Below are 17,601 nucleotides of genomic sequence, written 5' to 3' on the forward strand. Positions count from 1 at the left end.
GCACTGTATCAAAAACCGACATCAATCTCTAAAGGATATCACCACATGGGCTCAGGAACACTTCAGAAAACCACTGTCAGTAACTACAGTTGATCGCTACATCTGTAAGTGCAAGTTAAAGCTCTACTATGCAAAGCCATTTATCAACAACACCCAGAAACGCCGCAAGCTTCTCTGGGCCCGAGATCATCTAAGATGGACTCATGCAAAGTGGAAAAGTGTTCTGTGGTCTGACGAGTCCACATTTCAAATTGTTTTTGGAAATATTCGACATCGTGTCATCCGGACCAAAGGGGAAGCGAACCATCCAGACTGTTATCGACACAAAGTGTAAAAGGCAGCATGTGTGATGGTATGGGGGTGTATTAGTGCCCAAGACATGGGTAACTTACACATCTGTGAAGGCACCATTAATGCTGAAAGGTACATACAGCTTTTGGAACAACTTATGCTGCCATCTAAGCGCCGTCTTTTTCATGGACGCCCCTGCTTATTTCAGCAAGACAATGCCAAGCCACGTGTTACATCAACGTGGCTTCGTAAAAAAAGCTAGCCGCAGTCTGCAGTGTTGTAGCTACTTCTAAATCACTAATCCTGGCCTCCGTGGCGACAAAAAAAGTAAGTTTCTTCCAAGTAGCGTTATCACTGGTGGACGAGGAATAGTTAAACATGCTTCACTACACACCGTAGGAGGATACATTAGCTCACCGGCGTCACCGCTAGCAAAAGCTAGCACGGCTGAATGTAAACAAACGCCATGGGCGGATCTACACCTGGCATCCACTGTAATGATACCAAGCACAGGTACACGGAACGACACAGGAAGTCCTTCATACCGACAGCTATCAGACTGTAGAATGCATATGTTCCTTTTGACTGTACATGTACTGTAAATGTATTATGTATTTATATTATTCACATGTGAATAATGCTGTATAATAGACTGTATTTATATTATTCACATGTGAATAATGCTGTATAATAGACTGTATTTATATTATTCACATATGAATAATGCTGTATAATAGACTGTATTTATATTATTCACATGTGAATAATGCTGTATAATAGACTGTATTTATATTATTCACATATGAATAATGCTGTATAATAGACTGTACTTATATTATTCACATGTGAATAATGCTGTATAATAGACTGTATTTATATTATTCACATGTGAATAATGCTGTATAATAGACTGTATTTATATTATTCACATGTGAATAATGCTGTATAATAGACTGTATTTATATTATTCACATGTGAATAATGCTGTATAATAGACTGTATTTATATTATTCACATGTGAATAATGCTGTATAATAGACTGTATTTATATTATTCACATGTGAATAATGCTGTATAATAGACTGTATTTATATTATTCACATGTGAAAAATACCTAAATGTTTATTGTCTATTGTGAAATAACTGTGGTGCTGTTTTCCCCCCAGGGATCAATAAAGTACTTTCTATTCTACAAGAGCGTATCTAGTCGATACTGCTATGATTACATCGATATTTTTTGACATCACAACATCTTCTCTCGTTTTTTTAAAATTAATATTATGTTTATGAACTCAGTAAATACGTCCCTGGACACATGAGGACTTTGAATATGACCAATGTATGATCCTGTAACTACTTGGTATCGGATTGATACCTAAATGTGTGGTATCATCCAAAACTAATGTAAAGTATCAAAGAAGAGAAGAATAAGTGATTATTACATTTTAACAGAAGTGTAGATAGAACATGTTGAAATAGAAAATAAGCAGATATTAACAGTAAATGAACAAGTAGATTAATAATCAATTTTATACAGTTTGTCCCTCATAATGTGTACAAAATAATAGGTGTATAAATGACACAATATGTTACTGCAGACTAATTAGGAGTCTTTGTTTGTTTACTTACTACTAAAAGACAAGTTGTATAGTATGTTCACTATTTTATTTAAGGACTAAATGACAATAATAAACATATGTTTCATGTACACTAAGACTCAGGGGTTCCCCAGAAAAAGAAAACAAAAAAAACATCCATCCATTTTCTACCGCTTATTCCCTTCGGGGTCGCGGGGGGTGCTGGAGCCTATCTCAGCTACAATCGGGCGGAAGGCGGGGTACACCCTGGACAAGTCGCCACCTCATCACAGATAGACAACATTCACACACTAGGGACCATTTAGTGTTGCCAATCAACCTATCCCCAGGTGCATGTCTTTGGAGGTGGGAGGGGCCTATCCCCAGGTGCATGTCTTTGGAGGTGGGAGGGGCCTATCCCCAGGTGCATGTCTTTGGAGGTGGGAGGGGCCTATCCCCAGGTGCATGTCTTTGGAGGTGGGAGGGGCCTATCCCCATGTGCATGTCTTTGGAGGTGGGAGGGGCTTATCCCAGGTGCATGTCCTTGGAGGTGGGAGGGGCCTATCCCCAGGTGCATGTCTTTGGAGGTGGGAGTGGCCTATCCCCAGGTGCTTGTCTTTGGAGGTGGGAGGGGACTATCCCCAGATGCATGTCTTTGGCGGTGGGAGGGGCCTATCCCCAGGTGCATGTCTTTGGAGGTGGGAGGGGCCTATCCCCAGGTGCATGTCTTTGGAGGTGGGAGTGGCCTATCCCCAGGTGCTTGTCTTTGGAGGTGGGAGGTGCCTATCCCCAGGTGCATGTCTTTGGCGGTGGGAGGGGCCTATCCCCATGTGCATGTCTTTGGAGGTGGGAGGGGCCTATCCCCAGGTGCATGTCTTTGGCGGTGGGAGGGGCCTATCCCCAGGTGCATGTCTTTGGCGGTGGGAGGGGCCTATCCCCATGTGCATGTCTTTGGAGGTGGGAGGGGCCTATCCCCAGGTGCATGTCTTTGGCGGTGGGAGGGGCCTATCCCCATGTGCATGTCTTTGGAGGTGGGAGGGGCCTATCCCCAGGTGCATGTCTTTGGCGGTGGGAGGGGCCTATCCCCAGGTGCATGTCTTTGGCGGTGGGAGGAACATGCAAACTCCACACAGAAAGAGCCCGAGGCCGGGATTGAACTCACGACTACTCAGGACCTTTGTATTGTGAGGCAGACGCACTAACCCCTCTCCCACCGTGCTGCCTCCATAATATAATAATAAAATACATAACTCTATCACAACAATCCGTCCATCCATCCATCCATTTTCTACCGCTAGTCGCCACCCTTTGTTAAATATATTTAAATATATTATTTAAAAAAACATACATACATACAATACATCCATCTATCCATTTTCTACCACTTGTCCCTTTTGGGGCAGGCCAAAAGTTTGGACACACCTTCTCCTCATTCAAAGTTTTCTTTATTTCCATGACTATTTACATTGTAGATTGTCACATCAAAACTATGAATGAACACATGTGGAGTTATGTACTTAACAAAAAAATAGATGAAATAACTGAAAACATGTTTTATATTATAGTTTCTTCAAAATAGCCACCCTTTGCTCTGATTACTGCTTTGCACACTCTTGGCATTCTCTCCATGAGCTTCAAGAGGTAGTCTACCTGACATTTTCATAGTCCTGAAAATAAAGAAAACGCATTGAAATGAGAAGGTGTGTCCAAACTTTTGGCCTGTACTGTATATATATATATATATATATATATATATATATATATATATATATATATATATATATATATATATATATATATATATATATATATATATATAAAAATATATATATATATATATATATATATATATATATATTATATTTTATAATACTAAAATAGTGGAGAAATAAACAAGATGTTTGAGCATGAGTGGCATGTGTCCTGATTCCCCAAAAAGGCAGCCAGGCTACTCGGTGAATCCAGAGGTGTTCGGAGGATGAGAGGTGCTACCAGAAAAGGGCTCGGGGTGAGAGGTGGGAACTTGGGGCAACATTGCAATGAGAGGGAAAAAGAAGGAGAGGTTGGGTGAGTGTGAACTTAAATAAAAAAACCCCACCAAGGGTCTCCATGGAGGTAGCCTACATAGCTGGCAGACAGGGTGGTGGGAGGGGAAAGGATGTTGGGTGGGTTCTTGAGGAGGCCACAGATAGAAAGATGGAGGCGAGGCAGAAGAGTCTGGAGGAGAAGAATGTTTATACTTCAACATGCATCAGGGCCACACTGCAAAAAGTGAAATCTCAGTAAGATGAAATATGTCAAATAAGGGTAATATTTGCTTATTTTCTGTCTGATAAGATAATTCTTCTCACTAAGCAGATTTTATATTAGAGTGTTTTACTTGTTTTAAGTGTTTTGTTCCTAAATGATGTCAGTAAGATATTACAGCTTGTTGCTGAGATGTTATGACCTATATTGAGTAAAACATGCTTGAAACTATTTTTGTCCAAATGTCCAAAACACACCCAGCAATGGTGCACAGGAAGGCGGGGAAGAGGAGGGGAAGAGGCGGACAAAATGGTCAAAAGTCCCAATTTGGTCCAAAATACCTCCCCGGGTTCCAGTCCCACGAGTCCCGCCGCCGGCCGCACAAGTCCCGGGGTGGCAAAAAATGTCCAAAACACACCCAGCAAAGTCCCACGGGAAGTGGGGGAGAAAGGTGAGAAAAGTGGGCAAAAGTCCCCAAAAATGTTCAAAATACCTACCCAGGTTCGAGTCCCACAAGACCCACCGCCGGCCGCGCAAGTCCCGGGACGCCCAAAATGTCCATAACACACCCGGCCTAGTCCGACGGGGAGGGGGGATAAAAGTTGGAAAAGTTGGAAAAGTCGGCAAAAATGTTCAAAATACTTACCCAGGTTGGAGTCCCACAAGTCTTAAGACTTGTGGCACTCGAACCCGGGTAGGATTTTTGAACATTTTACCGATTTTTCTCACTTTTCTCCCCGCATCCCCGTGGGACTTTGCTGGGTGCGTTTTGGACATTTTGGGCATCCCGGGACTTGCGCGGCCATACATAAGATTTTATGTGAGAGTGTTTTACTTGTTTTAAGTGTTTTGTTCCTAAATGATGTCAGTAAGATATTACAGCTTGTTGCTGAGATGTTATGAGCTATATTGAGTAAAACATGCTTGAAACTAGAATATCAACTGTTGTGTCATCAACACTCACAAGTAGAACACTACTTTTTTAAAGTCATCATTTCTTATTTCAAGCATGAAATAAAAAATCATGACTTTGACACAATTGTGTCTCATAATTAAAACAGATGACAGCCAAATGGACTTTGCTGTTTTATTTTCAATAGAACAATAGAAAATAGGTACTCATATAGTAGTACAGTTGGCACAGTACAGCAAACTGACAGTTCATATTTAAACATTTAACATTTCTAATAGAGATGTCCTATAATATCGGCCTGCCGATATTATCGGCCGATATATGCGTTAAAATGTAATATCGGAAATTATCGGTATCGTTTTTTTTATTATCGGTATCATTTTTTTTTGTTTTTTTTTATTAAATCAACATAAAAAACACAAGATACACTTACAATTAGTGCACCAAGCCAAAAAACCTCCCTCCCCCATTTACACTCATTCACACAAAAGGGTTGTTTCTTTCTGTTATTAATATTCTGCTTCCTACATTATATATCAATATATATCAATACAGTCTGCAAGGGATACAGTCCGTAAGCACACATGATTGTGCGTGCTGCTGCTCCACTAATAGTACTAACCTGCAACACTTCATTTTACTCATTTTCATTCATTACTAGTTTCTATGTAACTGTTTTTATATTGTTTTAATATATTTTTTATTCAAGAAAATGTTTTTAATTTATTTATCTTATTTTATTTTATTAGTTTTTAACCAATCCTGGTTGTCCAAATTAGGCATAATAATGTGTTAATTCCAGGACTGTATATATCGGTATCGGTTGATATCGGTATCGGTAATTAAGAGTTGGACAATATCGGAATATCGGCAAAAAGCCATTATCGGACATCCCTAGAAAAGAAGATTAATTTATTAATGCCTTTTGACAAATCAGGGCCATTTCTATGTAACTGTTTTTATATTGTTTTACTTTCTTTTTTATTCAAGAAAATGTTTTTAATTTATTTATCTTATTTTACTAATTTTTTTAAAAAGTACATTATCTTCACCATACATGGTTGTCCAAATTAGGCATAATAATGTGTTAATTCCACGACTGCATATATCGGTTGATATCGGTATCGGTTGATATCGGTATCGGTAATTAAAGAGTTGGACAATATCGGAATATCGGATATCAGCAAAAAGCCATTATCGGACATCCCTAATTTCTAACAATTTTGAACAGAAATAGTTCATGCACATTCAGGTAAATTCTTCCAAATTACAATAAAAAAAATGTTGCCCGGGGGCCGGGCTGTATATATGCGCACTAATTGACTGAAAGAGCATGCACTTGGCGCGATGATGTCATGTTATCCATGGAAAAATGCATTTTTAGACAATATGATTAGCCTGAGTGGCTAGGAGACCCCGAGAGTGACAAGCGCTTGCCTTGTTGCCTTTCCATTAAGAACAATAAATTAGTTTTTAGTATAAGTTTGCTGGTTTCAAGAAATGTAATGCCGAGCGCATATCATTATGTCAAGATGATGGCACTAGCATTTACTTCATTTAAGAATATTTTTCAACATATTGAGCAAAAAGGTCTTTTTTTTTGTACCAAGAAAAGTGCACTTGTTATTAGTGAGTATGTACTAATATTAAAGGCCTACTGAAAGCCACTACTAGCGACCACGCAGTCTGATAGTTTATATATCAATGATGGAATCTTAACATTGCAACACAATGTTGCCGGGTTAACTTATAAAGTGACATTTTAAATTTCCCGGGAAACTTCCGGTTGAAAACGTCTATGTATGATGACGTATGCCTGTGACGTCACGGAGAGAACGGAAGTATTCGGACCCCATTGTATCCAATACAAAAAACTGTTTTCATCCCAAAATTCCACAGTATTCTGGACATCTGTGTTGGTGAATCTTTTGCAATTTGTTTAATGAACAATGGAGACTGCAAAGAAGAAAGTTGTAGGTGGGATCGGTGTATTAGCGGCTGGCTGCAGCAACACAACCAGGAGGACTTTGAGATGGATAGCAGACGCGCTAGCCGCCGACCTCACCTTGACTTCCTCCATCTCCGGGCCGCCGACCGCATCGGTGATCAGGTGAAGTCCTTTGTCGCTACGTCGATCGCTGGAAAGCAGGTGAGCACGGGTGTTGATGAGCAGATGAGGGCTGACTGGCATAGGTGCAGAGCTAATGTTTTTAGCATAGCTCTGTGAGGTCCCGTTGCTAAGTTAGCTTCAATGGCGTCGTTAGCAACAGCATTGTTAAGCTTCGCCAGGCTGGAAAGCATTAACCGTGTAGTTACATGTCCATGGTTTAATAGTATTGTTGATCTTCTGTCTATCCTTCCAGTCAGGGGTTTATTTATTTTGTTTCTATCTGCATTTGAGCCCGATGCTATCACGTTAGCTCGTAGCTAAAGTGTTTCGCCGATGTATTGTCGTGGAGATAAAAGTCACTGTGAATTTCGACTCTCATTTTCAAGAGGATATAGTATCCGAGGTAGTTTAAAATACAAATCCGTGATCCACAATAGAAAAAGGAGAAAGTGTGGAATCCAATGAGCCAGCTTGTACCTAAGTTACGGTCAGAGCGAAAAAGATACGTCCTGCACTGCTTGTAGTCCTTCACTCTCACGTTCCTCATCCACGAATCATTCACCCTCGCTCAAATTAATGGGGTAATCGTCGCTTTCTCGGTCCGAATCTCTCTCGCTGCTGGTGTAAACAATGTGGAAATGTGAGGAGCCTTTCAACCTGTGACGTCACGCTACTTCCGCTACAGGCAAGGCTTTTTTTTTATCAGCGACCAAAAGTTGCGAACTTTATCGTCGATATTCTCTACTAAATCCTTTCAGCAAAAATATGGCAATATCGCGAAATGATCAAGTATGACACATAGAATGGATCTGCTATTCCCGTTTAAATAAAAAAAAATCATTTCAGTAGGCTTTTAAAGTATTTTGGGTTCATTGAATTTAGCTAATTTTACTTGTTTCGGAAAGTCTTGACAAGCCAAATTTTCTTGTTCTACTGGCAGATATTTTTGCTTAGTTCAAATAACATACCCCAATTTTTTATTTATTTTTTCTTGTTTTTGAACAGCGACTTTTGCAGTGTAGCGGGTGTAGGAGTGAGTGACGTGGACACAAAACATCTGGAGTAGAGAAAAATGAACAAGGGGGGGAAACAAATGGAAACAGAGTGAAAGCGAGGGATTGTGCAGGTTGGCTTTCGCAGATCAATCCTATCCTCAGCTTCATCTCCACTGAGGCAGCCCACCCTTGTCCCTAATCCCAATGATGAGGCTCCACATATTGATTAGTACGGATGAAGCGGCGCATGTAAAGGCCGAGGAGATAACGCTCCATGTCCTGTAGGTGCATGTTCCTACGAAAAAAATAAGGTACACAAATATGAAGAGGAAAAAGAGGGAAAGAAGTTTAAACTTGAATGCCAAAGCTGGTGCTGTCAAATGAACCATCAGTCCATTCCCCTTTTTTCTGGCTTGAGCAAAGTTTCTCGGCGGCAGAATTGATTGCAGTTGACTCTCGCTTGGCTCTGCTCTCAGGCACAGAAAAACACATACGCCGTTTTTTCTGCTCAAAATTGGGATGTACAGTTGTGCTCATAAGTTTACATACCCTGGAAGATCAAGCCAATTCGATGATCTATTGGCCATTCTTCAAGAGAAATACTGGAATTATACAACAGTTAAAAGGCCTACTATTGCCATTCTTCAAAATAGAATTACACAGCACCTTCTTCACTCTGCTTAATGCTCTGATATTTTATTTAAATGGGAATAGCAGATCCATTCTATGTGTCATACTTGATCATTTCGCGATATTGCCATATTTTTGCTGAAAGGATTTAGTACAGAAAATTGACGATAAAGTTCGCAACTTTTGCTCGCTGATAAAAAAAGCCTTGCCTGTACCGGAAGTAGCGTGATGTCACAGGAGCTAGTATTCCTCACAATTCCCCGTTGTTTACAATGGAGCGAGAGATATTAGGAGCGAGAAAGTGACGATTAATTAATTTGAGCGAGGATGAAAGATTCGTGGATGAGGAACGTTAGAGTGACAGACTAGAATGCAGTTCAAGAGATATCTTTTTTCGCTCTGACCGTAACTTAGGCACAAGCTGGCTCATTGGATTCCACACTCTCTCCTTTTTCTATTGTGGATCACGGATTTGTATTTTAAACCACCTGGGATACTATATCCTCTTGAAAATGAGAGTCGAGAAGGCGAAATGGACATTCACAGTGACTTTTATCTCCACAACAATACATCGACGAGGCTCTTTAGCATGAGCTAACGTGATAGCATCTGTCTCAAATGCAGATAGAAACAAAATAAATAAATCCCTGACTGGAAGGATAGACAGCAGATCAACAATACTACTATCAGGAGACACCGAACCAAACACTGGACATGTAAATACACGGTTAATGTGTATTCGACGCCTGTCGAAGCCTAGCAATGCTGTTGCTAACGACGCTAACTTAACAACGGGACCTCGTCAGAGCTATAATAAAAACATTAGCTCTCCACCTACGCCAGCCAGCCCTCCTCTGCTCATCAACACCCGTGCTCACCTGCGTTCCAGCGATCGACGATGCGGTCGGCGGCCCGGAGACGTAGGAAGTCAAGGTGAGTTCGCCGCTAGCGCGTCTGCTATCCAACAAAGTCCTCCTTGTTGTGTTGCTACAGCCAGCCGCTAATACACCGATCCCACCTACAACGTTCTTCTTTGCAGCCTCCATTGTTCATTAAACAAATTGCAAAAGATTCACCAACACAGATGTCCAGAATACTGTGGAATTTTGTCGAAGAAAACAGAGCTCTGTGTATTGTGTCCAAAAGGGTCCAAACACTTCCGTGGACCTCGCGACGCCACGCGCATACCTCATCCTCCAAAGGCGTTTTGAACCGGAAGTTCCCCGGGAAATGTAAAATGTCACTTTATAAGTTAACCCGGCCGTATTGGCATGTGTTGCAATGTTAAGATTTCATCATTGATATATAAACTATCAGACTGCGTGGTCGCTAGTAGTGGCTTTCAGTAGGCCTTTAATGGTTCTGTAAAGCTCTTTATTGGCAAACAACTGTGTTTACTCTTTTTAAATCAAAATGACAAAAGAAAGTACCCAAATGACCCTGATCAAAAGTTGACATACCCCAGTGACTTTGATCTGATAACATGCACAAAAGTTGACACAAACAGGTTTGAATGGCTAATCAAGGTAGCAATCCTCCCCCGTGACATGTTTGTTTGTAATGAATGTGTGTGTATAAAAGCTCAGTGAGTTTCTGGGCTTCTGACAGACCATTGCATCTTTCATCCAGTGTTTCTGGATTCTGAGTCATGGGGAAGGCAAACGAATTGTCAAAGGATCTGCGAGAAAAGGTCATTGAACTGCATAAAACAGGAAAGGGGTATAAAAAGATATCCAAGGAATTGAGAATGCCAATCAGCAGTGTTCAAACGCTGATTAAGAAGTGGAAAATGAGGGATTCGGGTAGACCAGCAAATATTTCAGCCACAACTGCCAGGAAAATTGTTGGAGATGCAGAGAAAAATCCACAAATAACTTCAGCTGGAATACAGGACTCTCTGAAAAATTGTGGTGTGGCTGTTTCAAGATGCACAACAAGGAGGCACTTGAAGAAAAATGGGCTGCATGGTCGAGTGGCCAGAAGAAAGCCATCACTCCAAATGACTTTGTTCCAGAAGTTTTGAGGCTTGTCTCTGTGCTGTTTGGCGTGATGTATGCGGGATACTTTGTGACATTTGCGCAGAAATGGCTTTCTTCTGGCGACTCCACCATGCGGTAAACTTCTGAGCACGACTGTGTATCGTTAAGAATGTATCGATACAATTCCCTTACCGATACCGGTATTTATCGGTACTGTTTGTACAAAAGCCAAAAGCAGTGAAGTTGTGTAAATGGTAAATAAAAAGAGAATACAGCAAATCCTTTTCAACTTATATTCAATCGAATAGACTGCAAAGACAAGATATTTCACATTCACACTAGAAAACTTTGTTATTTGTTTTGCACATTTTAGCTCATTTGGAATTTGATGCCTGCAACGTTTTTCAAAAAAGCTGGCACAAGTGGCAAAAAAAGAGTGAGAAAGTTGAGGAATGCTCATCAAAGACTTATTTGGAACATCCCACAGGTGAGCGGGCTAATTGGGAACAGGTGGGTGCCATGATTGGCTATAAAAGTAGATTCCATGAAATGCTCAGTCATTCACAAACAAGGACGGGGCGAGGGTCACCACTTTGTCAACAAATGCCTGAGCAAATTGGTTAAGAACAACATTTCTCAAGCAGCTATTGCAAGGAATTTAGGGATTTCACCATCTACGCTCCGTGAAGTGAATTACATTTATATAGCGCTTTTTCTCAAGTGACTCAAAGCGCTTTACATTGTGAAACCCAATATCTAAGTTACATTTAAAGCAGTGTGGGTGGCACTGGGAGCAGGTGAGTAAAGTGGACACAACGGCAGTGACTAGGATGGCGGAAGCGGGGATCGAACCCAGAACCCTCAAGTTGCTGGCACGGCCGCTCTACCAACCGAGCTATACCGTCCCAATACAGCTCTGTAATATCCTGAAAAGGTTCGGAGAATCTGGAGAAATCACTGCACGTAAGTGATGGTATTACAGACCTTGGATCCCTCAGGCGGTAAAGCATCAAAAAGTAACATCCGTGTGTAGTAAAGGATATCACCACATGGGCTCAGGAACACTTCAGAAAACCACTGTCAGTAACTACAGTTGGTCGCTACATCTGTAAGTGCAAGTTAAAACTCTACTATGCAAAGTGAAAGCCATTTATCAACAACACCCAGGAACGCCGCCCGAGCTCATCTAAGATGGACTGATACAAAGTGGGAAAGTGGTTTGTGGTCTGACGAGTCCACATTTCACATTCTTTATGGAAACTGTGGACGTTGTGTCCTCCGGACCAAAGAGGAAAAGAACCATCCGGATTGTTCTAGGCGCAAAGTGTAAAAGGCAGCATGTGTGATGGTATGGGGGTGTTTTAGTGCCCAAGATATGGGTAACTTACACATCTGTGAAGGCACCATTAATGCTGAAAGGTACATACAGCTTTTGGAGCAACATATGTTGCCATCCAAGCAAAGTTACCATGGACGCCCCTGCTTATTTCAGCTACGGAGCCATCGTGATAGCATCGGGCTTAACTGCATATAGAAACACAGGAAATAAACCCCTGACTTTATGCTGCTTTAACATCTGCTGACTGAAGCCTTGCTTTTGAAGAATCCTCCATCAAGTCTTTTATTGGGCGCCAAACAATCATCCATGCCACACCCAAAGTGGGTGTGGCATGGATGACGACGACGACGACAACTCCGACTATGACATCTTTATTGAAGAGCTGAATTAGTTTCCTGACGTCAATCAAGACAACGGCAAGTTGCCACTGCAAGACCAACCGGCCAACAAACCCCCCACATATGTTATACCCTCTGAATCCATGGCGCCGCTCTGGCTGGCTAGCATGCTAACATTACAGTGCTAGCTTTTTGAGCTAAATTTGCTACCGTTTACCCTACATGGGTAAACGGTAGCAAAGTCCTATAACTCAACAACTCTTGAAAAGGAACTGGACAAAGACACTTACGTGAAGATTGAAATTTAAAGGAATTGACGGAAGGGCACCACCAGGAGTGGAGCCTGCGTCTTAATTTGACTCAACACGGGGAACCTTACCTGGCCCGGACACGGAAAGGATTGACAGATTGACAGATTGACAATCAAACTGTTTTACTGTAAGGTCAGCCGCCGCCTCCTTCCTGAAGCTTCTTTTTGGAACTACCTCAGGTTGAAAAATGTTCCCAAGAAGAATGTTGTCGATTTTTTTTGTCTAAAGTCTTAAAAAAAAACTCAACTGTATTCTCTTTGCTGATGATACAAGCCTGTACTGTTCTGAGCAAGACCTTGGCCAGCTCCTAGAGACTGTAGAGAGTGAACTCCACATACTAAAGCAATGGTTTAGAACAGAATAGAATAAAATAGAAAGTACTTTATTGATCCCCGGGGGAAATTCAGCACCACAGTTTGCTCACAATAGACAATAAACAATTTGGTATTTTTTACATGTGAATAATATAAATACAGTCTATTAAACAGCATTATTCACATGTGAATAATATAAATATAGTCTATTATACAGCATTATTCACATGTGAATAATATAAATACAGTCTGTTATACAGCATTATTCACATGTGAATAATATAAATACAGTCTATTATACAGCATTCACATGTGAATAATATAAATACAGTCTGTTATACAGCATTATTCACATGTGAATAATATAGTCTATTATACAGCATTATTCACATGTGAATAATATAAATACTGTCTATTATACAGCATTATTCACATGTGAATAATATAAATACTGTCTATTATACAGCATTATTCACATGTGAATAATATAAATACAGTCTATTATACAGCATTATTCACATGTGAATAATATAAATACAGTCTATTATACAGCATTATTCACATGTGAATAATATAAATACAGTCTATTATAAAGCATTATTCACATGTGAATAATATAAATACAGTCTATTATACAGCATTATTCACATGTGAATAATATAAATACAGTCTATTATACAGCATTATTCACATGTGAATAATATAAATACAGTCTATTAAACAGACTGTAAAAATATTCAACGGACTCCATCTTTCAAAGGCATCCCCGAAACAAATCCTCGTTTTGTTCCTGGCTTTGTCATGAATAAGTTGAGAATGGTAACTTTTGGATTGACTAAGGTCTGACATGTTTAGTAACTTTACCAGTGGCAGTAGCTAGACGGAGACGGCGGTGCGTAACTGGCAACATGGATGTGACACACTCACGGACTTTCTAATTGGTCAAACGGGGAAGGGCGGGGCATCGAAATGAAAACAATAACAAGATTTCAGGGCTGTAAATCTAAAATTTTGAAATGAGCAAATGAACTACTGTTATCAGTTATAGAGGTATTGCAAAGAATAGAGATGTCCGATATCATCGGCCGATAAATGCTTTAAAATGTAATATTGGAAATTATTGGTATCGTTTTTTTATTATCGGTATCGTTTTTTTTAATAGTTTTTTTTTATAAATCAACACAAAAAAATACAAGATAAACTTACTATTAGTGCACCGACCCCAAAATCCTCCCTCCCCCATTTACACTCATTCACACAAAAGGGTTGTTTCTTTCTGTTATTAATATTCTGCTTCCTACATTATATATCAATATATATCAATACAGTCTGCAAGGAATACAGTCCGTAAGCACACATGATTGTGTGTGCTGCTGCTCCACTAATAATACTAAAATTTAACAGTTCATTTTACTCATTTTCATTACTTACTAGTGTCTATGTAACTGTTTTTATATTGTTTTACTTTCTTTTTTATTCAAGAAAATGTTTTTAATGTATTTATCTTATTTTATTTTATTATTTTTTAACCAATCCTGGTTGTCCAAATTAGGCATATTAATGTGTTGATTCCAGGACTGTATATATCGGTATCGGTTGATATCGGTATCGGTAATTAAGAGTTGGACAATATCGGAATATCGGCAAAAAGCCATTATCGGACATCCCTAGAAAAGAAGACTGATTTATTAATGCCTTTTGACAAATCAGGGCCATTTAATGATGACTTGACATGCCATTATTATATATGGCACCTTTAAGTACCGTAACATTAAAACAATTGTTAAAAAAAACAATCTAACTATTTCGGGCACACACAGAAGATATGTATTGCATTTGCTACATTAAACTCAAAAGTGCAACATTTGTAGTGTAATAATATTCATTGTCATTTCTGTATTATTATTTATTTCACTAACTGCTTCTTTGCTATCACTTTTACCATCATATTTGTACATATCCTATTTGTTGATGTTGTTCTATTGTTGTTGTTTTTGTCTCTCTGTCTTATCCCCCTCTTGTCCCCACAATTATCCCCCTCTGTCTTCCTTTTTGTTTCTCTTTCTATCCCCTCCTGCTCCGGCCCGGCTGCACCAAATGATAATATAAATACATTTAATAAAGGCAAATACAAATAAGGCAACAAGAGAAGTATCCTACACTTGTCTTTTGTAAAGTACATGTGAACAGCCGATATGGGCATCTACATCAACTCTATGATTTGCCTGAGAAGCTGGACAGGACAAAAAAATAAATAAATAAAAAGTGCAACCTCTTAACTGCCTTGTGCATCATGAAAGTTGCACGAAAGGGAGGAGGCCACATTAATTGTGTAAGCCTTAAGTAAACAACAAAGCCATAGACAGTACAGTACTCCATATTGTTAAACAATACTTTATATTTCCCAACTAAGGTTTTCCACAGTAGGGATTATGAATTCAAAAGGCTGCTATGAAGCAGCCATAACTGAATAAATAGTACATGTGTCCTAGTTCTAAAAGCACTTTCTGTTGTGGAGTGTGTCCATGTCATTACTCACGCGTCGACATCAGGCAGCAGATCCAACTTGCTGGGGAAAATCTCAGACAAAAGAACTCGAGTGAAGCTCTTGCCCAGCGACTGCAGCTTTGATTCCAGGTGCTGCAGAAAGCAACACGTTAGAATGTGTGCCAGAGCTTATTGGCTCATATCAAAACAGGATTATTGCGAAACCTTGAAACTTACTATGCACCAAACCAACACAAACACACTCACGCAATACAGGACGCTTGATTGATTGATTGAAACTTTTATTAGTACAAACCCCGTTTCCATATGAGTTGGGAAATGGTGTTAGATGTAAATATAAACGGAATACAATGATTTGCAAATCCTTTTCGAGCCATATTCAGTTCAATATGCTACAAAGACAACATATTTGATGCTCAAACTCATAAACTTTATTTTTTTTTTACAAATAATAATTAACTTAGAATTTCATGGCTGCAACACGTGCCAAAGTAGTTGGGAAAGGGCATGTTCACCACTGTGTTACATGGCCTTTCCTTTTAACAACACTCAGTAAAGGTTTGGGAAGTGAGGAGACACATTTTTGAAGTGGAATTCTTTCCCATTCTTGCTTGATGTACAGCTTAAGTTGTTCAACAGTCCGGGGGTCTCCCTTGTACTATTTTAGGTGCCACACACTTTCAATGGGACACAGGTCTGGACTACAGGCAGGCCAGTCTAGTACCCGCACTCTTTTACTATGAAGCCACGTTGATGTAACACGTGGCTTGGCGTTGTCTTGCTGAAATAAGCAGGGGCGTCCATGGTAACGTTGCTATGTTGCTCCAAAACCTGTATGTACCTTTCAGCATTAATGGTGCCTTCACAGATGTGTAAGTTACCCATGTCTTGGGCACTAATACACCCCCATACCATCACACATGCTGCCTTTTACACTTTGCGCCTAGAACAATCCGGATGGTTCTTTTCCTCTTGGGTCCGGAGGACACGACGTCCACAGTTTCCAAAAACAATTTGAAATGTGGACTCGTCAGACCACAGAACACTTTTCCACTTTGTATCAGTCCATCTTAGATGAGCTTAGGCCGGCGAAGCCGACGGTGTTTCTGGGTGTTGTTGATAAACGGTTTTTGCCTTGCATAGGAGAGTTTTAACTTGCACTTACAGATGTAGCGACCAACTGTAGTTACTGACAGTGGGTTTCTGAAGTGTTCCTGAGCCCATGTGGTGATATCCTTTACACACTGATGTGGCTTGTTGATGCAGTACAGCCTGAGGGATGGAAGGTCACGGGCTTAGCTGCTTACGTGCAGTGATTTCTCCACATTCTCTGAACCCTTTGATGATATTACGGAGCGTAGATGGTGAAATCCCTAAATTCCTTGCAATAGCTGCTTGAGAAAGGTTGTTCTTAAACTGTTCAACAATTTGCTCAGGCATTTGTTGACAAAGTGGTGACCCTCGCCCCATCCTTGTTTGTGAATGACTGAGCATTTCATGGAATCTACTTTTACACCCAATCATGGCACCCACCTGTTCCCAATTAGCCTGTTCACCTGTGGGATGTTCCAAATAAGTGTTTGATGAGCATTCCTCAACTTTATCAGTATTTATTGCCACCTTTCCCAACTTCTTTGTCACGTGTTGCTGCCATCAAATTCTAAAGTTAATGATTATTTGCAAAAAAAAAAAAAGTTTATGAGTTTGAACATGAAATATGTTGTCTTTGTAGCATATTCAACTGAATATGGCTTGTTTTTCTGAAAGTTATAAGAAGCAAAGTAAAAAAATAAATTGTGAAGACCAAGTCTTTAAAATATTTTCTTGGATTTTAAAATTCTATTTGAGTTTTGTCTCTCTTAGAATTAAAAATGTCGGGCAAAGTGAGACCAGCTTGCTAGTAAATAAATACAATTTAAAAAATAGATGCAGCTCACTGGTAAGTGCTGCTATTTGAGCTATTTTTAGAACAGGCCAGCGGGCTACTCATCTGGTCCTTACGGGCTACCTGGTGCCCGCGGGCACCGCGTTGGTGACCCCTGCTGTACA

The 17,601-nt window shown here is 40.0% G+C and overlaps 1 protein-coding gene across 1 annotated transcript in view; it reads right to left on the reverse strand.

Moving 5' to 3' along the window:
* dph1 (diphthamide biosynthesis 1) overlaps positions 1–17,601 on the reverse strand; it is a 174,718-nt gene that overhangs the window by 15,115 nt on the left and 142,002 nt on the right. Inside the window, exon 9 of the mRNA XM_062059822.1 lies at positions 15,584–15,684. Coding sequence (XP_061915806.1) covers positions 15,584–15,684 — 101 coding nt within the window. The remainder of the gene's footprint in view (positions 1–15,583; positions 15,685–17,601) is intronic.

The sequence above is a fragment of the Entelurus aequoreus genome, linkage group LG10 (assembly GCF_033978785.1).
Source record: "Entelurus aequoreus isolate RoL-2023_Sb linkage group LG10, RoL_Eaeq_v1.1, whole genome shotgun sequence".
NCBI lineage: Eukaryota > Metazoa > Chordata > Actinopteri > Syngnathiformes > Syngnathidae > Entelurus > Entelurus aequoreus.